The 24,940-nt window shown below is 35.9% G+C and overlaps 1 protein-coding gene and 1 pseudogene across 1 annotated transcript; both read left to right on the forward strand.

The window, feature by feature from the left end:
• The first annotated feature begins 1,527 nt into the window (after positions 1-1,527).
• Positions 1,528-10,785, forward strand: LOC113503067 (clavesin-1-like). Its single transcript, XM_026884873.1, has 7 exons — positions 1,528-2,070; positions 5,306-5,442; positions 8,043-8,196; positions 8,833-8,937; positions 9,503-9,650; positions 9,926-10,142; positions 10,340-10,785. Exons 1-7 carry the CDS (start codon positions 2,066-2,068, stop codon positions 10,492-10,494), a joined length of 921 nt encoding a protein of 306 aa, XP_026740674.1. The 5' UTR covers positions 1,528-2,065; the 3' UTR covers positions 10,495-10,785.
• A 2,948-nt stretch (positions 10,786-13,733) lies between these two features.
• LOC113502982 lies at positions 13,734-24,408 on the forward strand (annotated as a pseudogene).
• The last annotated feature ends 532 nt before the right edge of the window (positions 24,409-24,940 follow it).

Raw genomic sequence — 24,940 nt, forward strand, 5'->3', positions numbered from 1 at the left:
ATGTTTAGCAGTAGACTGAGACAGACTCAGTTGATAGGACTTGGATCTAGGATGTTATTTGCATGTACAGGAGCTGTGTCAATTGACAGGGATTCGCCGAAACAATTTACATAAACACATATTATTACAGGCATTACCTTCGATTACAGACAATTATAACTATAAAACGGTTAATGACTAATTGTGTATTGATGCACACTTATCTATTAATGTTTAACAGATCGAAGTCATTGAACAGGACAGGTGTAGGAGACTTGACAATATCTCTCAAAGTAAGATGTCTGCCATCGTGTAAGTGAGATGCCGCTCTACAACGCAGAGTGCGCTGTCCTGCTTCCACAGCTGCTGCACTCTTTCTATATAAGGTGGTGGTAGTTCTTCAGGTTGTTATAATCTGTGATAATTGCTTACTTACTCAATCGTTATTGGCTATTTAGTATTATTATAAACCGTTTTCCTTGCATAGAAATGTAATGTATGTAATGGCATTGAACAAAGTCTAGTTTTGTTTATCAGGAGGCGATTTCAAATATATTTTTCTTTTAAATACGATTTCATCTAGGTCAATGTAAGACGCTTTTTGTAGGTTTTTTGTTTGAATATAAGAATGTTACTAGCAAAAAATATAAAAAAGTAACAACGCGCATAAGCGCTCCGATAAATGTATCTTATTTACCAGGCTTAGTCATAATATTAATAAGTAATGTAGGGCTCTTCAAACTTGCTTGATCTCATACCTGTCAGGCAGTCGTCAGCTACTTGTCCCTGCTTCTTAAAGGGACGGCAATTATGTAAATTCTAAGAACCGTTACAAGAAAACCTGTTTAGCGGAGAACATATTACGCAATTGTTGTATTACACGAGTGTTTATTTAACTCTGTTTTATATCATCAAGCTTGCACGTCACGGCGTATGCAGGGAACATAAAATATATGTTCTGTGTTACGGTCAAGTCAAGATCAGGGGTCAAGACGGTTGTCAGCAAGCTCAGGGCTCATTGCGGCACTGCCAGGCCAGCGGCATTGTCCGGAAGGGTTACGGCGGCCCCGGTACACAAAAGTTGAAGGAAGGAATATGGGTGGGTTTTGGTCAGAAGTCAGAGATTCCCTCCACTTCTTAAGTGAGAAAAGTATTTGGTGATTTCCCGTCCAGAAAATAGAAAAAAAGAGCAGACGGTCTAGTCTGTTGTGTATTTTACTAATAATATGAAAAAAAATCTAATCTAATCTTTTGTGCGAAAAGAATTAGCAATAGACGAGTGGATCAATTATGGAAGTCAGTTTTTCTCGGTTCACTGATGGGCTCAACACAACTATCCTCTCACCTCTATCCTCCTGATACCTACCCGTAGTTCCGGTCTAGATCAAAGTTAAGCTTAGCTTGGCTGTGTATAAGTAGGTAGCTGTAATAATTTCATTATTTTCTTTGTGCAAATTTTATTTTGACAATGATATCGCTGGCCCTTTCATTACAAGACTCAACGAGTACCTACTACGTCATATTACACTACTTCCCAGCCCAAAGCAGCTAAGCTTGCGTTTTACTAAATATGAAAAATATGCTTTGAATTCTTCCTTCCTCTAACCATTAACCGCCATGGGGACATGGCGTAGCAGTCAATGAAAAAATATATTATCCTCACGATTGCATAATGTTTATGACTTGTATAATAACAGAGATTTAATCAGAAAAGCAAGGACAGCTTCAGATTTTAATAATTTCTGTCCGTCTAAAGAATCAACCGTATGACCCCAAGTTTCAGGAAAGTATGCTTTTTGGGGTTGCTTCATTTAACACTAGATTCGTATAATGTATAGTTTGCAAATCTCCACCCTGTGTAAAGTCCACTCATATAATTTCTTGATGTAATTCCAACTACTGCATGGAGTACCGCTTGTACCAGTCGCATAGACAGTTGTGCTGCGATCCGGTACCAGGCGGACGTATACTTATATATCTATCTATATTTTATATGTAATCTTACATTATAAAGATAAAATATAATATCCAGTTTATTAAACCAAGATCTAATATATTAGTGAGGTGTTGTGTTTTATTCAGAAAAATGTTGTAAGTATTTATTATTATTTAGAAATGTAGAAATATTCGAATAGTGCAAGTATGTTAAAAAATTTAGAAATTGTATATTCAAGAATGACGTCAAATACGTACATTGAATAAGTCATACCATTTATTGCTTTAATTAAATTTTTAACAATTAATAAATCTAGTATGCGTATTTTAAAAGAGTTGTAAGTTGCAAGGTTGGTCATAAAATCAACAACATTTTTTTTTAATTATCATTCACTAATAACTTTTGAAAACAAACAAATTTATAAGAAAAGTATTTCATTAAAATAAACTATTTAACAACTGTTTTGGACGTTTGGATGGGATGTCGTAACCTAGATATTCCCTCGAAAACCGCTGAACCAGTAAAACCAGGCCCAAATACCTAGTTAAGCAAAAGTAATTATCACAATACTACAAAGAACTCGATTCATTAAAATTATAAAAAGTCGCCCTCCGCTTCCTCAACTGCGCAGGCGCAGACACCGGGTATAAAACACTGCAGGAAAACTGTTGAAGTATCTGTAACATGGCCGCCCAGCCGGCCAGTTTACGCAATGCGATTACTTCGCATCGATAGGTTTTAGCTAAGTACTAGAGTTACGATAAAAATACATCATTCCATAAAAACTAAGCTGTTCATTAACCGAATGCTAGACGCAGGTCCGTGTTACTAATCGAAGATTGTATTTATTTTAAGTCACTTCATGCTAATTTCTTTAGACGCAATTAATCACTTATATTATTTTTTTCCTAATAATTAATTATCTTAATTCCTTTTTTGCCTGTGTTCGAGTATATTAACACAGATCACACATAAATTATTTTATTAGATACTAGGTGACCAGCGGACGTCGTCTGCATGAATTAAAAATACTTAATTTTTCTAAAATATAAATCAGCACCTGCCCACCAAAGCCCCATAAAATCGGTCTAGTCTTTTCAGAGGTTAGCTAGAACAAACAGACAGACGGATAAAATAAGAGTTTAGTGTATTTACCGAATATAATATATTCAAACATATACATGCAGTAAAAACGGTTATTTAAATATTACAAAGAGACCCGGCGAACTACGTACCGCTTGAAAGTCGATGATTACGATGGAGACAAAATATTAGGAGTGGACAACCCTTATCACTTAGGGTTATTAAAAATAGATAGTAGCCGAATCTCAGACCTACCGAACACGCATATAAAATTTGGTAAAAATCGGTGAAGCCGTTTCGGAGGATTATTGTAACTAACATCGTGACACGGGAATTTTATGTATAAGATAGATATACTTACATATTATATGAAAATAAATAGTTATGCGAATGTCATTTAGGTAGCATTACAGTAATTTGCCAGCGTTTAAATTACGTACCATTAACGGTTATTAAGTTGTTCCTCTAAATTGTCACAAAAAACATATCTTCAAACGCAAAACTTGCTACCAGCAAAAAGATCGAATAGGTGGAATAGGTGACTTCGCGATTTTATGCATTTGAATGTCAAAATAACAAGTGTGTGCCCTTTACTTATTAATATGTTTTAATTTAAATAGTGAAGATAGGATTTGAATACAGGCAAATATAACAATATGCGGATATATAATAGGAAACCCAAATAATCTATACTAATATTGTGAAGACAAAAATATTTTTTGTAACGAATAAGCTCGTAAGCTAGTCGACCGATTTTTTTTATCCAATATAAAGCTTGGTTCTCTGGGAAAGTCATAGGTGATATACCATCACGCTATCAATAAGAGGAAATAATTAATTTCGTGCATGACACGGTTTAAGTTAAATAAAAAAGATGTATGACGCAAACGGTGTTTGTCGGACCGGTGCGGGCGGTGCGGGCGATAAAGTCCGCGACACCATGTTTCTTTCTCTTTAGAATAGAATAGAATACTATTTATTGCACACAATACAAACAAATGTGACGAGTACAAAAGGAAGTCTTATCGCTATAAAAGCGAAAGGTTAAATTAGTATAAAGATTTTTAGTTCTAAAACAACGGAGTTGGAGTCATGGAGTTTCTTGCCGGTTCTTCTCCATAAGAATGACACTTTGGAACCGTGCAACTAGAGTCAGTAATTTAACGTTTCAAAAGTGCCTGAGAAACGGCCTATTTGAAGTAAAAACTTTATGGTTTTGATTTTGAACGGTTATTTTCGGAGGTATTTTTATGATATAATGTTAATTTTTACAAGACGGACAAAGTCACAGGCATCAGCTATTAAACCATAAACAAGATAATATTTAAAATCAACTCAAGTTTTTTTCTTTGCTTAAGCTCAATCGGAAACCGAGAAGAGAGTCAAATTTAACAAAGATTGGACTACAAACATAGGGACAGGTGAAAGTTAACAAAACTTATAAAAAATAGGATGCTACGAACTTATTTAAAGAATAAATAAAAATCTAAAGGTTATTTTAACATCGTAAGAAATCTAAACTCTTCAAATAAAGTTATTCAACTAAGTACCACACAATGTTTATTATTAATTGTTATATAATATGTTATATGGACATCCTAACAAGATGAATATATTTACATAACTTACATATTATTTAACTGACATATGGCATTGCAACACCAACAAATGTTATGTCTTAATAAACAAACCGGTCAAGTTCGTGTCCGTAGCGTGCGGTTCCGTACAAATGAAATGAAGAAAACAAATTAATAAAAGGAACATATTTGTACCGTTACTTTACCTATTTTTTTTCTAGGTGCGACGTCATTATGTTATCTGTGATATCTAATATGTCTTGCTAGATACAGTCTGGTAATAGACGGATAAACAGACCGCAGAACTTTAATATTAGGGTTGTTTTTGCCTTTTTTTGCATACGGGACTCTAAAATTGATTGATTATTTAAAACATATGTTAATGGCATATTTTAATGTTTCGTTTTTTTTTCGTAAAATTTATCTTAACAACAACACACAATCATATTGTAGCAAAAACTCGAGGTCAAGTGTATGTAATATAAGTAGGTAATATAGCACTAACAAAAAAATCTGTATATTTAATCCCAAATATGAACTATTTATTTATAGAAATAACTAAACTATAGGTTCTACACCGGTACATTTGTAACAAACCGTCACTCTGTCCCATTTAATTTGGACCTTAGTACCAAACTTCCTTATTCATTACCTGACCTATCGACTAATTAACATTTGAAACACAGTAAAGTAACTACTTGTTATAATCTGGCCTCTATTTACTTCCCAGTGCAGCATCAGGTCCCGTAAAACCCTTTCCCCTGGAGGAGGAGTACAAGAAGAACACCAAAGTAACCCCGGAGGACATCAGAAAGCTGCGACAATGGCTGGACACGCAACCGCATCTGCCCGCGGAACATATCACTGGTTAGTAACTAGCATTTATGAAATAACTGAAGAAATATATTGAAAACAGTCCAAAATCTCAAAAAATGTGGAGGCATTATAAGAAGTTAATCCAGCACCTGGTAACATATCACTCTTTGTATACCTTTTAAATACCGAACATTTCGTTGAGATTTCGCCGGAGCGCGGGCGGTGCGATAAGCAAACTCGTTTGATCTATACATATAAAAATAAATACCTATTTCCCTTGGTCACGGCATCCCGCGCGAACTACTCGACCGAATTCGCTTATTATTTTTTTCTTGTATTTGCAATTGTCAGGAGAACGTCCTCTGAAAGAAAAAAAAATAGCACGGAAAATTAGAAAACTTAAGAATACTGCACCACCATATTAAGTAATCCTGACCTTTGTTACGATAGCAATTTGTTCGATCCAAAAGCATTCAGAACGGGACCTATGTAACCACGCGGATGAAATAGCGGGACATAGCTAGTATTTTAATAGAGACCGCGGAATGATATAGAGAAACACTCACTAGCTGCAAGCCTTTGCCGAGATATTGCACGTTATAAGGAAATCTACAAGTGTAACCTCACCATTATGCTGAATAACAATAATTGGAAGTATGTGTGATTATCTCTTGCCCCATAACCTCTATCTATCTAAATATTTAGAAATAATTAATCCAAAAACAATACACAACGATAGACTGAAATCGAATCCAGTGAATTATCCAGAATTATCAACGATTAATTGGATTTAATCACATGAACTAATCTTCTTTCATTGCGTGACCGTGATTCATATTTCCCACAATGGCGGGGTGACGATTTGTTTAATTAGATGTTGTACAGAAGTCAATGGCGCAGTGGTTGTTGTTAGTAATTAGATGCTTCCTCAATTACGACAAAATGGCGCCATTGATTGTAATAACCACGAGTTAGTTGTGCATGTACCAAGCTTTTTCTTTCTTTTTATAGTTCTTATTTGGCAAAGCTCGGTGAGCTAAACGACATTAGTATTCATTTCCTGCTCCTGCTTATTATAAAGTCTAAAAGCCATCAAATACATGATCTCATTGTATATTGTAATGTAAATCTTTTCAAGTCCCAACACCAAAAGACGTTTGACGATTGGCATCGTAGCTCCCGACCGGATAGAGCGATTTCATTTTTTTTTTTATTTGAGTTGAATTATATTATGTGAGAGTTTTCTTAGACATGTTTGATAAATATGTTCACAAAATGTCAAAGCAAAAATTTACAGTAATATCTTATTCAGTAATTTAAACCTTAAGCGGTTAATTAATTATGAGTGTCTTATAATTAATTAGCCGGTTGATAAGAATCGGATCACAGACAAAATTATATTCGTGATGCAAGACAAAGTCGGGTTATAAGTCCAGTTTGAAGTTCAAATAAGATGAGGCACGCGAGCACCGCGGTAGTGACGTGACGTGACACGAGAGTCCTTGAGGTAATGAGAGCTGGTTATCCGAGTAACAAGGTGCCGCCACTAAACGACAATTAAATGGCCATAACATGCAGCTATTAAACCTGTGACTGGTCGCCGTGTTGTAGGTGTTTTGTGTAAACGTAAATACATATTTTTTTCTTTGTGAGAAGTGTTTTTCTGTAGAATTGCATTCATGTAGTAAAAGAATTACATCGAGTAGGAAAAAAGTTATAGCCATTTAGTGAATTGATAATTAAGCATTTTTTTATAAAAAAAAAGTGACATCCACAGTATGGAGTTTAGTCTTTGTGTCGCGGGAGTATCACAAATATACCAATCACATGCACAGAGTCACCACGTCTCGTGTATTCGTGGATTCGAAACCCGAGCGATACGACGCGCACTGGGGGTTTGGCGGGACTCTACTTGATGACTTGTCTTTATGAATATTATTTGACTAAAAATATTTTATACATGTTTTTTCTTACAAAAAAACAATGTGAAACATTATTTTGAAATCTCGTGCGTTTAGTCATTTATAAAGAGACCAGTCATATGTTATAGGGTCGAAAACAAAAACTTTTGTGTTCAACATACACCCCAAAAATTAAGGCGTTTAAAATTCTTTTGAGTCTTTTGAGGACCATATTTTCAACCACACACTAAAAGCCATGTAGCAATATAAATGACCTTCCATTTTTGCACGATAGGATCAGTAAATCATTATTTTGGCTGACATGAAATTACATGAGAGTGGTAGGATGGTAGGTACACGTATCTAATAATTAAATAATTATTTATAATGGTTGTTATGACATAACCTTGGAATGTAACTTGTTGTGTTTTTCGTAATGGTTAGCAAAAAAGAAACCACGTTTATTTCGGTACGTGACATGTATTTTTATAATAAGCTACAAGATTCACTGTTGCTATGACATCGTTAATCGTATGTCTAGAATCGCTATGAAGGTACAACTGTACTTAAAACAATTTCAGCTACATTTACGGGATGGTAAAAGTCAAAACAGAATATCTTTTGACCATATTACACTACCTACACTATTGTGCATAGTCTTCCAGTTTACCGATTCTAATTTCCACTGCTTTTCGTATCCATCTTAAACCTGAAATATTTATAATAAAGTATGGATTTGTTAATTTTCAGATTTGGACCTCATCCTGACATTCCACTGCGTGAACCGGAGCGCAGAAGTGGCGAAGCAAGTCCTGGACCTGCACTACACGCTCAAGACTCTCTTCACATCCTTCTTTAAAGATAGGAAAGTCGATGACAAGATATTGAAGACCATGAGCACTTAGTGAGTTTCTTTTCATTCAACGTGAATTAAATTCTTTTATTAGGCTCACCTCAAAACTTACTTCCAAACTGAAACGTTTCGTAAATTTTCAGACTCGCAATTCTTTTATTTTGTGGTTCTTGGAAACACCATGGGCTTACGTTTTCAGTGGATGTAACTAAAATGATATGAAACAACTAAGGAAGCTTTTTATTAACAGTTCACGTATACCCGAGTGGTTGAGGTCACTACGCCAAACCCGCTGAGCGTGTCGTGAGGCGGGTTTGATCCCCGCGTAGGGTATGCATATGTGTGATCCACGAAAGCTTGTCCTGAGTCTGGGTGTATTCGTGCATGTGGCATGAATGTTTGTGAAACCTACCGCGACAAAAGGATTAAATTCCTTTATGCGGGAGTCGTTTCTCAAAAAAATAAACAGTTACATTAAAAATACCCAGAACTAATAACAAAGCAGCAACAAAACTAAAGGATGTAAAAGAGTATCTTTGAACCTTGTCTCGTTCGCTGACTAAAGAAAATGATGTCAGTACCTACCTATCCTCAAATTCGTACAAAACCTATGTAGCTACACCATACTTATTTTCATTCAAGTGCACAAATTTATCTTAATACTAACAAATTGCATTATATTTCCAGTGCCCTCACTCCACTAGAGACCAGGGCGTACGACGACTCAGCCATCATATACTGCGGGCTGGTGGACTACGACCCTAAGAACTTTGTCTTCGCTGATGCTGTTAGGTACGTGACGTCATTCTTCCACATTTAAGTGCCGGCACACGTGGGCTCATCTCTTTTACTTCTTTGTGTATTGTCACTTCTGCCTTTCCCGAAAATTGGTTTTGTCTTTCCTTTTTTTCTCTACCCGTATTCGTGAGGATACTTATCAAGTTCCCTCGCCGCCTCTTTATACTTTAATATTTCTATTTTTCCACAAGAGCAATCATATAACGTCTTAGCTGCAGAGCCACATATCAGGATAACGAAACAAATGTATTACATCTTAACAAGATTTTCTCCTAAATGAGATAGTTCAATTAAATTGTATATTCTTAATCAAAATTTAATTAGTCTTGAGACATTGCCGCTGAGAATCAAAATACCACTTTAGAAACCAAACGGCCTTCAAAATATTAAATCATTTTGAATTCACTTTAGACAAAAAAACTTTGCGCTAAAAGAGATTTTGATCTTATTTTTGACCTTGACGAGCACAACTTGCGGTATCACGCTTGCTCCCCGTGACCGAAATGTTAAATTTTCTAACAGTGACAGTTGTTTAAAGAAGAACCTTTTACATTTTCAGGGCATGCCTCATGGTGCTAGACTTGTGGCAGTACTCTGCTGGCACGTGGCCCGGCTTCGTCATCGTCATCGACCTGGACCACGCCACGATATCGCACATCACCAGGCTAGACGTCCAGTCCGTTCAGCAGTTTCTATACTTCCTACAGGTAACAAAATTGGTGCACAATTAGTGGTAATCGGTAATAAAATTCGGAGCTATTTTCAATTTGAAGAAGACTAGTAATGAGGTTTTGAGAATTTTAAATTCAAAACAAGTTTGGTGGTATTTTTTTTGTGGTTCTCGCATATGGTGCAAGTTGTCAACAACCTTATAATAATGTACCTACTAACAAAAGGGCTAGGAAGACCAAATCGATGAGCAGCGCATTTAAAACGTTCTGGAAATTTTACGTTTTATAAAAAGAAAATACTATCTTTTCAGGAAGCTATGTTATTAAAGATCAAAAGCTTACACTTCTTAAACGCGCCGTCGTTCATGGACCGGCTGATGATGATCCTGCGACCGTTTCTCAAGAAGGAGCTCCTGGAGATGCTGAGCATTCACCAGATAGGATCCACCACCATCGGGAAGTTCTTCCCGATTGAAGCTCTGCCCAAGGACGCCGGTGGACAATATAAAACCCGTCAGCAATGCAGAGGTAGGTTTCAAAATCTTGGGCAAAAATCATGCAATTTTTTATTGACTACTTTACTTACAAAACGCACTGTATCTTCCTATCGTGATGTGTTTTTACTTTTTATCTTTGGGTTTATCAAGTCAAACTAGCCCTTTTACGGTCTACTCGAGTCAGTCCTTTAAATCTTGTAATCCTGAACTGTGACCGCTTTTTTCCAGATGACGTAATAGAAAAATTCACGAGTACAAAGGAGTTCTTCGTGGAAGAGAATAAGAAGCGAGTGGTGGAGGCGAAGCGGCCCGGCAAGCCGAAGACCATCTCCGACATCTTCGGCGGAGTGGAGGGCTCCTTCAAGAAGCTCGATATCGACTGATGTGCTGCGAACCACTAGGAGTTCTAGAACTAATGTATTGTTTGTTTGGTGGAGTAATTTAGTAGACCGCATTCAAACCAAACGCCTACTTAATTTAGAGGCGGCTGTTTGATTTGAATGCGAGCTAAAAATTTAATTGGTTTATATTGTAATTGTATTATAAGTACGAGTTTTTCAAAATTCTGAATTCTTGTTACCAGTTAGGCAGGTTACCAGTTCTTCTAATTTTAAGATACTAGTGTAAGTTTGAACATGTATGAGTATTGTTTTAAATATAAAATATTGCCTGGCTTTAGCTGTTTCAAATGTTTTATTTTAATAAAATCAACCATAAATGATGAGATAAGAATTGAGTACTGAATGGGTGAGCTATTTAATTTAATAAAAAAGGTAATGAGAGCATTTTATCATGATGATGACGATTACCTATATTGCAAAAATATCAATACGAAAGCTAAGTGAACAAAATCCATGACGATACAAATAAGTAGGCAAATATACTTACTCTCAAGTCTCGTCTTTTATTATTTTGGCAGGCGTCTGATGCGGTAAATAAACATAATGCAGATTTTAATCAATGATTTAGCAGTAGCCCGCGGTTATGACCGTTACTTTTCGAAATCTTTTATGAATGTATGAGTTAAGCATTACGATTTTTCTTAATATTAAGCAGCACACATTGGATTCTAGCTATTGTTTTATCACCTTTGTATCTCATCCAGTGAACTATGTTCTTTTGAGAAATAAAGCATCTTTGAACCTAAAATGATCCCATGGGAACATAAAATCTGGGTACCAATTGGGCGTCCTAATTCTTGGGTACAGTTTTTTTTGCGTGAAAGAGGAACTGTATACATCCATGCATCGTATTTATAAATACATCCATACATACTAACATTTACGTTTATAGTATGAGTAGGACAAATTTGTCAAAATAGTTGTTTTTTATCCCCGCCGCAGTCAGTCTATCAGTGGTTCACACGGCTGAGCTGATTCGAATGTATTTTTTATAGTAGTAGACTTCAACGGTTTGAAATCCGGATAAATATCTAAAATGTATTCTGAAGTTATCTACATCTCATCATCATTGGCCTAGCCTTTTCCCAACTATGTTGGGGTCGGCTACCAGTCTTACCAGTTTCAGCTAAGTACCAGTGTTTTACAAGGAGCGACTGCCTATCTGACCTCTCAACTCAGTTACCTGGGCGACACGATACCCGATGGTTAGACTGGTTGTCAGACTTTTCAAGCTTCTGACTACCAGTAACGACTGTCAAAGATGTAAGAATAACAGCCGGGACCCACAATTTAACATGCCTTCCGAAACACGGAGGAAGTCCTTATGACAAAAATGGTCACCCATCTACGGACCAACCGCGTCAAGCATAGCTTAACCTGTGATCGTTTCACTTCTGCGGTTATAGCTTAGCCACGAGCTCTTCGAGTTGAAGTTATCTACAGTTTTGTTGTAAACTCTAAATTGTTTTCTTTGGTGTTTGCAGTTTGCGGTGCTAAAATCTACCTAACAGCAGCGGTAGATGGCGTCAACCTTTAAAAAGCTGAGGGGCTACCACCACGTCTTTTAGCAATATTATTATGGTTGTGAAAGAGTGATAGTGCAATACGCGACGTAGATTGGCATCTCTTTTCCACAACAGCAAACAAATTAGGTACTTAAAGACGTCACAGTTGAAGTCCTGGTCCAAATAACTTATAAAAAGTTACTTTTTATATAGTTTAAAGTAGGTATGTTGTAGCAAAAACTACGGAAGAAATATTCGATTCCGCCTGACATGCAGGATTTAATGCTAGTATAGTTACCAGCACGGATTTTGAGCGCTGACCTTCACCTGCGCAAAAGTGATTTTTTGGGTCCCTTTTGCGGTATGAAGTGAGGCGGAGGCGGATAAAGTGCAGTGATTGGCCCCCAGCGCATCGCGTCATAACCGTCACTCGGGATTAGTCGAAATTCGTTCTTTGCTGCAGTTGCATGCATCACAAGACGACGAGCACGCATAATTGATTGGCGTTTTATTTTACGATGCGCAAAGCGATCCCCACTCTTTCGCCGAGCGCTCAAGATCCGTGCCGGTAACTATACACACACTAACATAGTAAGTAGGTATATCCATAAAGGATTTTTCACACGAATATGCGTGTTTTGACTCCACTTTAAATATGAATTTTAAGCACCAAAATAACAATATTATACAATGAAAAGCGAAACACATCTTAAATATTACTTAAATCATGAAAAATGAATACTAAAAAATAATGTATTTACCTACATTTATTATCTCCCCAATAAATCTGAAAGCACAAAGAAACCTCACCCTACCTAATCTTTTGTTTTAACAAATATGTTTTCATTAAAATAACTTTGGCAGCGATTTTTCTCAAAAATCCTGAAAAAGAGGTCTTGTCATTAAAAACCGGTTGATACACCCCAAAAAATAACTCAGCCATTAAAACGTATGTAACCAAACCGGATTATTTATCCTTCTCTTTTATAATGTGAAAAAAAGAGACGGATGTATTTTCATTTTGAGCCGAGTCAATGGACTTCAATATGATGTCAATAAAATATAATCCCCGTTGTTTTAACTGTGTGCTATTTTTGTATGGAATAGGTATATTTAAATAATGCGGAACGCTATTCTCGATGATATGGTAATTACTTTACTAAAGCTTATGTCTGGTAACGCACTGGGTAAAATAAACTTTAGAGTTTATATTTTAATCGACACCGACCAACAACCTGCAGAAAAATAACATTTTTCTATTATCTTAGAAGGAGGATATTTAGGTACTAAGCCTTTTCCCCCAGGTTACAGGTAATAGACAGTTATCAGGTAATAGAGAAAGAAATATAAAAAAATAAACGCTCATTTAAACGTATACTGAAGATTTCTTATTTCTTTTAATTGTCCCGCACAGTGTGTTAGGCATTGTGAACTCATCCATCGACAATCGGCTAATCGTGCAGTCAACTAATTGATACAATTGTTCACTTGCTCGGTAATTGTTACAATTGTATTAAAATCGTAACTCCACAAGCTAACCGTTATATAACCGCTGCATTTTTCCCGCCCAGTGCGTGATCGAAGCCTTATAAGCCTACTTGCGACGATTTAACGAATCTGTAGTAGCGTATGCGCGTGCGCAGAGAGTAGACGCGTTCATGTCACAAGCAGTTCAAGTGCGTAATTAGTGAGTATTTATATTTGTGTTAATTATTTTAAACATATACATAAGGAGCCAAGTTCATAAACAAAATTAAAAAAGTTGACTCAAGCAACAGTTTGTGGTATCAGGTAGGATATACTGATTTATGTAATTTTGAATTATACTTTCGTCGAATGGAAAGGGACAAAATATTTCATGAAAACGAGAGAATTCTCAAAAATTTAGATGGGTTGCTCGCAGGAAATCGTCATCAACTGATTTCTTATTACGGATTTTTTTCTTTTCGGCGAAAGTTGGTTTCGACCTGATTTCGCCGGAACATGTATCTACAATATCCCTTAATTATAGGATTTTATCTTTACTTATTAAAGAGAGGTCTCAGGTATGGTTTTAACCACACCCTTGAAAAATATACAGTAAATAAGATATTGGTAAATGTCGGTCAAACCTACGGAAATTGTCTTAGTAATCCAGTGGTTATACCACCATTTAAAAATGAGAAAACATATCAAAAGTTACTATCTAATTAATAAATAATATTACAATTACAATAATTTTGTTGGCAAGTGAAAATCGATCAATAACCTGCCGAAACATCGCGAGTTGTTCAACAGGATTCTCAATATGATGAGACCGGTTTTACGTATTGCTATTGCCTCTTGATCTAAACAGACGCATGATTCAAGATAATCCTATATGCGGCAATTATTTATGTAAAGCTTATACTTTGATTAATATTATTAACCAGTGATTAATGCGTGACACGTGCTAATTATCCTGTAAAGATTAGTGTAGAGTTAATTTATTATTTAACCTACGGCTATAACCTTTGTTTTTGTTAGTATAAAGATAGATTATGCTTTTAAGCAAATAAAAATGGAAACATAATATACATGACTCTACGATCAATTACAAAAAATTTAGATAATAGTAATTTAATGTGATATTTAATAAGTTAAACAAACACTTCCTTTAACCTGCACTATAAATAGAAAGATAGGAACAATTTAAAATGAAAAACAATATCAAAATATAAATATCAAATTGAGCTAGCTTCCTACTGTATTTGTATTGAGAAGTTCATGGCTGTTTAAATCTAATCTGTCTATTGATTACATAATCTTCTACATGTCAATGTTAAGTTCTAAGTCAAACATTAACATACAGTAGAGTAGGAGGAACACATTTCATACAACTATTTTTATTTTTTTTCTTCAGTTTTTTGGCTTCCTGTCTTATTTTAACCCCCGAAGCAAAAATTATGATTATAAAAAAAGTTTGATGTTTGTGTATATGTGTGTGTATCTATCCGCGCCTGCGTAAATCTCAAAAAGATAGAATAGAATAGGATATTCTTTATTGCACACCACATAAGTATGGATTTTCATTTTATTTGAAAGGAAATTTAATAGTGAGTGTTCTTTGCTATGTTTAATAAAAATCTGGCCCAGATGGATATCACATATCGACGAATAATTATGTGTTTTGTAAAATCCCTGTCCCTGAGTACGGGTAACCAATTGCTTGACTAATAGGGTAGAAACTGTACACAATAAGAATGAGGAGTACCAAATTATAAATACCACATAAATTAGATGAAAAATATTATCCTCTACATGCAATATTTTAGAAAAGCGCTTTTTTAATATTTATATTTATATTATAAGTATATAAGAAATTATTTATAAAAGAAATTGATGTATTTATCAATTTCTTTTACGTGGTTCACTTTGTAATTTTATTACGTCCATATATTAATAGTCCTCTTAACTCACCTGCACGGAGGAGCTGTTTTATTACTCTTAATTACTTAGTTTTATAGAGGATAATACTTATAATGCATAAAATAAAAAAATAATATAATGTCATACATTTTATGCAAAATGTATGACATTATATTACCGCAATCAGATTGTTTAATAGGTATTTATGATTTCAACCTTGTCGCAGCTTCAGAAGACAAGTGGAAGCACAAATTCAAAAATAACCTTGGTACGAAATACCTAATTAAAAGATAAGAAAAGTTAAAATATTCCAAAGCCATAAAATCTCACGGAAAAAGAGTATCTTAATAAAATAAACATAATATTAAAGATCTTTGAATTTTCTGATAAGTAATAATTAATTGTCTACTGTATGCGTAATTCCTTACACCGCGACTTAGTTCAACACCTTCAACACACACAAGTCTATGATGAACACATAACTATTCTCGTTATTACTTCATTCCATTATTTTTATTTTTGAATGGCTTATATACACCCTAGTGTTAGTGTTTTAGCCGTCCTTGAACCACTAGCGTAGACACCCTTTAAAAATTTCACGATGCTGACTTATTTTTTTAAACAACACAAGCATTAAGGAATTTATTCCTTGTGTCGCGGGGGTTTCACAAACATTCAAGTCACTACACAAAGACACCCAAACTCAGGCCAAGCTTTAGTGGATCACACGAATGCCTGTCCTACGTGGGGATCAAACCCGAGGCACATCGCGTCCAGTGGGTTGGACGTGATGATCTCAACATCTCGGCTACCTGTGCCGTCATTATGGACTTGACCGAATTGTATGATCATGGCATTTCCCCCACGTTTCATATTACTTCGTCTTGTCTTTAACATTGATTGACAAGTTACAAGCGAACATGCAAGACATTACAACATTATGTTTATAACATTAATATTTTGTTCTCGTTCCGCGGTAGATATTACATACAAAAGCAACCAGTTTAGGGCATCTGAAGGTCGGTTAGTGGCTCGCATTAGTAACGAGTTCACATGGTGTGCATGGTGCCATAAGTCTGTTGTTTTGACTGATCAAAATACGTAAAAAATATGATCACTTTGAAAACCAAGGCACACCTATTGTGTCTTGTATTGCATTAAGTAGAGTTTGTCAAGTAGGTAGATAATTTTGCAAAAATAAATATTTACATAAAACTATTCAAACTTAACGACGATACATTTTTGTTCTATCATTATTTTTTTGTTAGTGACATCATGGATTGTCAGTCAACCTCCCCTTGAGACTGGAAGACGGCCCTAACCGGCTCATTTTCAAAACGATGTGATTAGAGAAGATTTCGAGTCTATAAAATGTAGAGATAAAAGCATTGACCAATCGCCATGATTCCTTTGTTTGCTAAATTTTAGTTTCAGTAGCCTGGCAATGTGGCCTAGTTGAGTTATAAATTATTTTTCAATGCTACAGCTAGCTATTTTTTTTTGCCGCTCGCTTGCAGTATTCCGCCATTATAGTACATATTTCTGCTTAATTTCGTAGCGGGTTCTAATAGTCGGTTACTCATTTCATTTTCATTGTAGACCCAAAAAGAAAAGTAATAACAAATATTATGTAATATGCTAAAAGTTTAATATATTTATCGTTCATGAAGTACATAAACATTAAAAAAATGTATGCACTACGGCAGTAACGCATCACCTCTAACTCACCTCGACATTCTAATCAAGTAATACGAGCTTTTTGTTTCTATGCAACAAAAACATAATTAAGCTTATAATCGAAGGTCGGTCAAGACCTGTTTATATGTTTTTATAGTACTTTGCATTTGTAAATGCCTTTTACACATAATATCCCTCATATTTCTTTCACCCAAGTCGATCTGCTAAAAAATTTTTACCATATAAGGAAAATAAAAAAAATAACATATTGCAAATAAGGCATATTTCAAATGCTCTAATAAACTTTTCTTAAAAACGAATGAAACCCCATACAAAAGTAAAAAAGTGGTTCTTACCTCGTACTCGTAGGCGTTATGAGATAATCGGTCTGTATTCGGAATAGACAACTGTTTTCTTAGAAACAGTTGTTAATTTACGTGTTTACGTGTACAGAAGTGACATTTAAAATGGGTCAATTATCACGTTGTACTTACAATTCAAATATGTAATTTAAGTGCATTTTTTAAATAATAATAACATTCTTTAAATTTTTATCCATTGTTTGTACTTTTTAAACATAAATTCAAACCCACTGTCGACGACGTCCTTTTTTACCCAAATATAATTAATCGTCATACATGGAGGCAATGATAACAATCGTAAATACTTTAAGTTCATTAAACCATTTCCGTTTAAAAATCCTTTGCTTATAGATACTTTACGTTTGTCTCAGCAAGTCCAAGACATCTTAGGCAGCTTTTTCTTTAAATTTATTGTTTAGATAATATTCTTTTATCTATTATTCTCCCTGCATAGCATATGGCTGCCAGGCTCAAATGGGATTGGGCGAGTCATTGGGCGAGTCATGTCAGCCGCATCAACAGTGGGTAGCCTCCTAGGCTGCTAGCGGTGGAGGGACGATTAGTAGTAGGAAGGATTCATATTTAGGATAGATCTGGCTAGTTGAAAAGATGGCCAGAAAATTGATTATTTGGTTGCTTCAGATCTACTGGCGCAGTGTGCACAGGGCTCTAGCAACTATAATAAGTATTTAACTTTCTTTTCCAGAAACATGTCGATCAAGGGGATAAGTCTGGAGGATGAGCTGAAGAAGAAGACAGGGATCACTCCTCAGGACATACAGAAGCTGAGGGACTGGCTCGGCACGCAGCCGCACCTGCCAGGCGATTACATCACAGGTCAGTTCAATACCAGATTGAAAACGTGACGTAAAGGTGACCAGTATGTATGTACACATATGAAGTAGATGGAACCTTCTAAAGTGAAGACAATGGGTTCGCGAAATACTAAAGCAATTTTGTTTTGAAAATGAAAAACTATTCCGGCGCGGACTCCTGAGGAGTATTTTTCTAAAACCTTCCATAAGGTTCTGTTGTCTACGTCAAAATAATTAAACATCAGTTTCTGCATAGGGCCTTTGGGTCGTTCGATCGTTTTCAAGACAACAAGCGTGCGAGAACTAAAATATGTGCGCAATTATTGGAACCCTCATATCGCCTTTGTTAGTAAACCGTTCGTTGGGTGTCCTTATAGATTCTAGCTTGTCGGGTCCTATCGTCCAAATGTAAGATGAATGAAGATACCGGAAAAATACCGTTTTTCTCTATTAACTTGAATAAGGAGCCCTAAACAAGAGTTGTTAGGTTTTATTTATTTACACAATAACATAAACAGTCTTAGACACAGAAATTGCAGTTATTATAACACTTATTACAGTGCCACAAGGAAATAAGAACGGACACCATCTATTAAAAAACCACCAGTAATGACGCATAACCTTGGCGTCAAACAAATGATACATTGATTTTTGTTACAGATATGTCAGTAATTAGACCAATTATATCTAGAAAATATTCAATCCAGTAATCAGTTTTTAAATTGCCATTAAGCTTAGCCTCGCAGTAAGCAGAAACATTTTGGAATTGAGAGTTCGATTGCTGTCTGAAATGTTTATTATTAATAATATGACAATCGGCTATGTTACTTTTCTGAGTTACAGTACCTAATTACAGGGAATTTGGGTTGAACGGACAAGATTCGAAAAACGGGTCCGAACTTCAATTATGTACTTTTATACTCCTTACTTCCGATTACCGACACAAAAATTCTCACGCAATTTTGGCAAAAACGACTCCTAAAATTATAGTTAAAACGCAGTCACACATTTGTAATTAATTCACGAATGCCAAAAGAACAAAAAAATTCGCATTGACATGATTCTCCAAAACTGTTTTACGCCAAAAACTGTGTCATCATGACTTAGCGTATTCGTACTTCTTTGGGTAAAAAGACTTGCCAGACTGTGAAAAACAGATAAAAAATTGATACTATTAAAGGTCAAGTACATCTTGTTTTTGTAAACAGTCTAGTCAGCTACAAAATGTACATAAATAATGATATCCTGGTATTTACATACTGCACTTAAGAATATTAGGCGTTCGACGTATGCTAAACAATTCCAGGTTTGATGAACCTAGATTCGGCAGCCGGGATTTTCTTCGCCTGTTAATGTAAAGCTGTAGCAGGTGTAAAATCAAGATGCCACTAGTCGCATGTAGTTCGCTACCACTCATCCACCTTGAAACATTTCTTTTATAAACAAAATTTCATTTTAATACAGTAAAAACTGTTGTCTATAGTACCTAAAGGTCTAACTATTGGTAGGTAGCTCCGAACACTCCTACGTGAATAATTAGTATAATTACTTTTTTTATTTATTTATTTATTTATTTATTATACTATGGAAGACTTACAGCTATATAAAAAACTTGACAAAACTGAGATATCTAGACAACATAAAGCCAATTACAAGTCCTCACTTATAGATATAGACTAAAACTTAAAGATTATGTGAACACACACCATGAAATTTTTGATATAATTACATTGAACACACATTAATACATCGTGTCAAATTAAAGGTAAGTAATGTGCTATTTTTTTAACAAGGATAATTTAGATAATCCAAAAAAAAAATTAGTTTACAGTAAAATAAGAATTTATAATTATGAAAATTATTCGAAAAATTTGAGGCTCAAACACCTTCTGGCTGATATCACACTCGTTGAGAAAAGATCAAAACCATGCTGCTTACATATCATATTGAACTGCTTACTCACGCGCACAATATAACTGTTCTGTCTATAATTCGTATAGGTATGAGTTACACGTAAGGGCGGATTGAAACGAAGTAGTTTACCTGGTGCATTAAGATAAAATTTAGATAATAGCTCGGGGCTGTCGATGTTGTTATTAAATATTTTTAACAGAAATAGGCAGTCAGCAATTTCACGCCGGTATACGAGTGGCAAAAGATGGTATTTTTTACAGAGTCGGACATAATCGTTTGAATGGTATGGAGTCTTTTGATGAAAACAAAGAAATTTAATGAATCGTTTTTGTATGTTTTCAATGCGGTCTATGTACTTATTGTAACGTGGGTTCCATATCTGAGATGCATACTCCAGCTGACTTCTTACAAAGTGCAGTACAAAATTTTAAGTGTCTTGTCGTTTTTAAAGCACTTAGAAAGACGCATTATAAACCCAAGGAGTTTATAGGCTTTTTTCACAATGGTATCGATATGTGCTTCAAAAGTGAGCTTATTGTCGTGATGGACGCCCAAGTCACGAATAGTATCGCACCTTGGCAAGGTCTGGCCGGACAAAGTGTAAGTTGTAGCTAGAACTACCCGTTTTCTAGTGTAGGTAATTACTGAGCACTTTAATGGATTTAAGTCGAGTTTGTTAATCCTACAGTACTCCTCAAGACGGAACAGATCAGCTTGAAGCGCTATCCATCTTCAAGTGACGAAATCTTAGCAAAGATTTTCATGTCGTCGGGCAAAACATAATAAATTGGATGATTTCAGGCACAGGTCGATGTCGTTTACATAGATCAAAATAATAAAGGACCGAGCAAAGAGCCTTGAGGCACTCCATGGGCACAGAAACCCAGCTTGGAAATATAGTTGTTAAGCACTACTGCTTGCGACCTGTTGTCTATATAAGATGAAAACCACCTCAGGAGATCTCCACGAATTCCCATATAGTTTAGCTTCTTAATCAGGGTTTCGTGGTCAATTCGGTCGAATGCTTTGCTATAATCAGTATAAACGACATCGACCTGCTTACCTTCATCCATAGCTTCAGTTAATATAGTCATTAAATAAAATGAGGTTTGAGGTGGTAGATCGTCCCCTTAAAAAACCATGCTGGAACGTACTAAATGAGTTAGAAAGGGCGGGATATAACTGGTTATAAATAATTCGCTCAAATATTTTAGCAATAATGCACAATTTGGATATGGGCCTATAGTTTGTAACTTCAGTTTTAGACCCTTTTTTGTGTACGGGTGTAATAAATGCGGATTTCCACACTCTGGGGACAACACCTTGAGACAAAGATTTCGAAAACAGGATTGAGATGGGCAAGGCAATAGAAGAAGCACATTTAATTAGAAATTTGGATGATATATTATCAGGGCCTGCACCTTTCGACGGATCCAACTTGCGAAGTAAGGCGATAACTGTGTCAATATTTATTTCTATATTATAAATGTTGTAGAGTAAATGACACAGGCACAGTCATCTAACAAGCACATGATTATAAGTTACCTAGTCTCACATTATTGCATTTTCATGTTGACATAGGAAATACCTATTCATAACTATAAACAGTTAAGATACCATTAGGTCCATAGACAATAGAATTAAAATGGATAGGTTGCTTAATTAAGTATGAAAAAGTTGCGTTAACTAAACGTTTTTAACACGCTATTGACGTATCATAATGACATAGATTTATGCATTGCATTGAATAACAAAGACACAAAAAAATATATAGTTTTTTTCAGCAGATATCATCAAAGCACTTAGGGATAACGACTTTGACATTGATTTATACACAGAGCAGTTACGATACACTCATTGTCAATTTTAAATGCAGTGTACATAAAAACACTCCAAAAATACATGAAAGATTGACCAATGCCAGGTTAATCATAAAAGTAGGCATGCTACAGGCGGCTGACGAGTTAGGCTTCATGTTTAGTATTCTAAGCACTTAGGAATTGTTACCATCATCAGTATGCTTGCCAAGTTTCGGACTGTCCTAATGAGAATGTCTGACATGGTGAAATATGTAACTAACTTGAAACCAAGCCAGTTTGCATACAACAACAAATGCTAAGATTGCGACAGCAAAAGATGTTTTTTAGTACAATAGAGTCCCGTTCCGTACCAAGGAATTTAATCCTTTTGTCGCGAGGGGTTTCCAAAAATACAAGTGACATGCACAAAAACACCCAAACTCAGGATAAATATTCGAGCATCACACAAACACTTATGCTAGGCGGGGATCGGACCCGCAATACATCGCGAACAGAGTTCGGCATGGTGACCTCAACCACCGGCTTCTCTGCATTCTAGGCGTATATTTTCCCGCAGTATCCCTTTCATACTCATGGGACTTTTTCATTATCTAGACATGGATTTGGCGCTGATCTACCATTGCTGCGACCGCAGCGCCGAAGTGTCAAAGCAAGTTCTCGACCTGCACTACACGCTGCGAACACTCTTTACCAGCTTCTTCAAAGACAGAGTCATGGATGACAAGATTGAAAAGAACCTGCAATATGTGTAAGTTTAACAGTTTAGCATTTTTTAGCTTCCGATTGTATCTGTAATGTAAAATGAGTATTAATTCCTCTTTCAAGATTAACGTAAGTGGACATGGTACATTCAGTATCAAATCCTAGCGTTAGAAGTGGGCCGAGGTCTACTAAGAATGGTGCTAAACAATTAGTATCCAATAAGATGAAAATCAACCATTGAAATGCTGATAAATTTAATCATCTTGAAATATTATTAATTTAATATTTTCCCACAGATTGCTGCAACCGCTTCAGACTCGCTCGAGGGAGGACGATGCTGTATTGTATTGCAGATTGTTGGACTATGAACCTAAAAACTTTGATTTTGCAAAATCTCTTAGGTAAGACACTTCGACTTTCTTTTAATTACGCTTGCTGCATGCTTGGTACACTTATCAGACCGGCCTTGGATATTTTCCTATGTAACTAGACTTAGTTTTCAAGGGTCTGTAAATTTGATTTCCAGGTTAGTGCTGATGATCCTAGACCTGTGGCAGTTCGAGGAGGGCACGTGGCCAGGCTTCGTGCTAATCTTTGACCTGGACGGGCTCAAGCTGGGACATTTGGCTAAGCTTGACGTGCAATCCATTCAGCAGTTCCTCTACTATTTACAGGTGAGCAATCGCATATATACACTTAGAAGTCTTATTATGGCAATCCTGTCTCCTCAAGTCTTGACTTGTTGGAAAGTTTTCCTTTGTGCCATTCCAGAACTAAATACGAACTTGTTCATTATACCTAGATTCTTCACACATTTGTATACATTTTCCAGGAAGCTATGTTAGTAAAAGTGCGAGGACTTCACTTCCTGAACGCACCATCTTTCATGGACCGGCTCATGATGATGATCAAGCCGTTTATGAAAAAGGAGCTCATCGACGTGCTGCTCATTCACCAAATCGGAGCCAAAACCCTGGACAAGCACGTGCCCATGGCCGGCTTGCCGAAGGGCGGGTGGAGAGTTCAAAAGCTTTGATGAACTTAGAGGTAAACTTCATGCAACATCGGAATTATTATACCAATTCTTCAGAACTCAGAACATAAACTATAGGTATTTAAAATTATTTTAATCAAAATTCTCTTTGATTTACGATAAGTATACTTAACAATAGCGCAAATTGGAACATTAAAATTAGCACCCATTCGTGTCAGCGTGACCTTGACATCACCAATATCAGGCTTCCAACTTGCCGGTGTATGATGAATTGCTATTCATTGCCATACGTAATGCGGTACCAGTTTCTGAAAATTGTATTTTAATTCCAGACGAAACAATTGCAAGATTAAAGGCAAACAAACAGTTCTTCGTGGAAGAGAACAAGAAGCGAGTGGTGGAGGCGAAGCGGCCCGGCAAGCCGAAGACCATCTCCGACATCTTCGGCGGAGTGGAGGGTTCCTTCAAGAAGCTCGATATCGACTGATGTGCGGTGAACCACTAGGGTTTCTAGGACTAATGTATGACTAGATTGGTGGAGTAATTTAGACCGTGTTCAAAACAATTTTTTTTGAACGCGGCCTGAAAATATACTTGTTGTTTCGATATTCTGTACAGGTACTTATTACCACTTGAGCAGGTTACCAGTTCTTCTTAATTTAAGAATCTTTCGAGTATGAATGTGTATGAGTCTTTTGAATATATTTTTTGGTTTTAGTATTCCATATTTTATTTAAATACCTAAAAATCCGACCTAACGTACCCACGAAATATTTCTGAAAATCTTTAACCGGCATTTGTAATCAAATTACTTCTTTACTTTCATTCTGACTTTTACATCAGGGAGAATCACCAAGCTTGATATGCAGACGATACAACGGTTCCTCTGCCACTTAAAGGTGGGCAACACGTACATTTATATAGCTCCTAATATGTCAATTCTGCTTCCTTGCTGGGTGACTTTGCCTCTTAGAGTCAAATGAAAAGTTACATTAACTTTGCTGCATCAACAGACAACAATCCAAAGTTCCAACCATGGGAACTTGAAATGTTCGTAGGTACTTGATATATCATTTCTGTGCTACCAGTGTATCCATATTGGGAACAAAAAACTAACCACCACCCACCCCCCATTTTCTTCATTCTGACAGTTTGTTTAGCCATGTTATTACCACAAAATTGGCACAAATATGAAAAATTTTACGTGTAGGGAAAAGACCAAGACAAAGATAAATAATATGCAAAACATACT

The sequence above is a fragment of the Trichoplusia ni genome, chromosome 18, assembly GCF_003590095.1.
Source record: "Trichoplusia ni isolate ovarian cell line Hi5 chromosome 18, tn1, whole genome shotgun sequence".
In the NCBI taxonomy this organism is placed as follows: domain Eukaryota; kingdom Metazoa; phylum Arthropoda; class Insecta; order Lepidoptera; family Noctuidae; genus Trichoplusia; species Trichoplusia ni.

Bases quoted from the DNA above. Each gene is read 5' to 3' on its own strand.
- LOC113503067 (XM_026884873.1), top strand. The intron at 8,197-8,832 runs GTGAGTTTCTTT...TTATATTTCCAG, and splicing joins TTGAAGACCATGAGCACTTA to TGCCCTCACTCCACTAGAGA. The intron at 8,938-9,502 runs GTACGTGACGTC...TTACATTTTCAG, and splicing joins GTCTTCGCTGATGCTGTTAG to GGCATGCCTCATGGTGCTAG.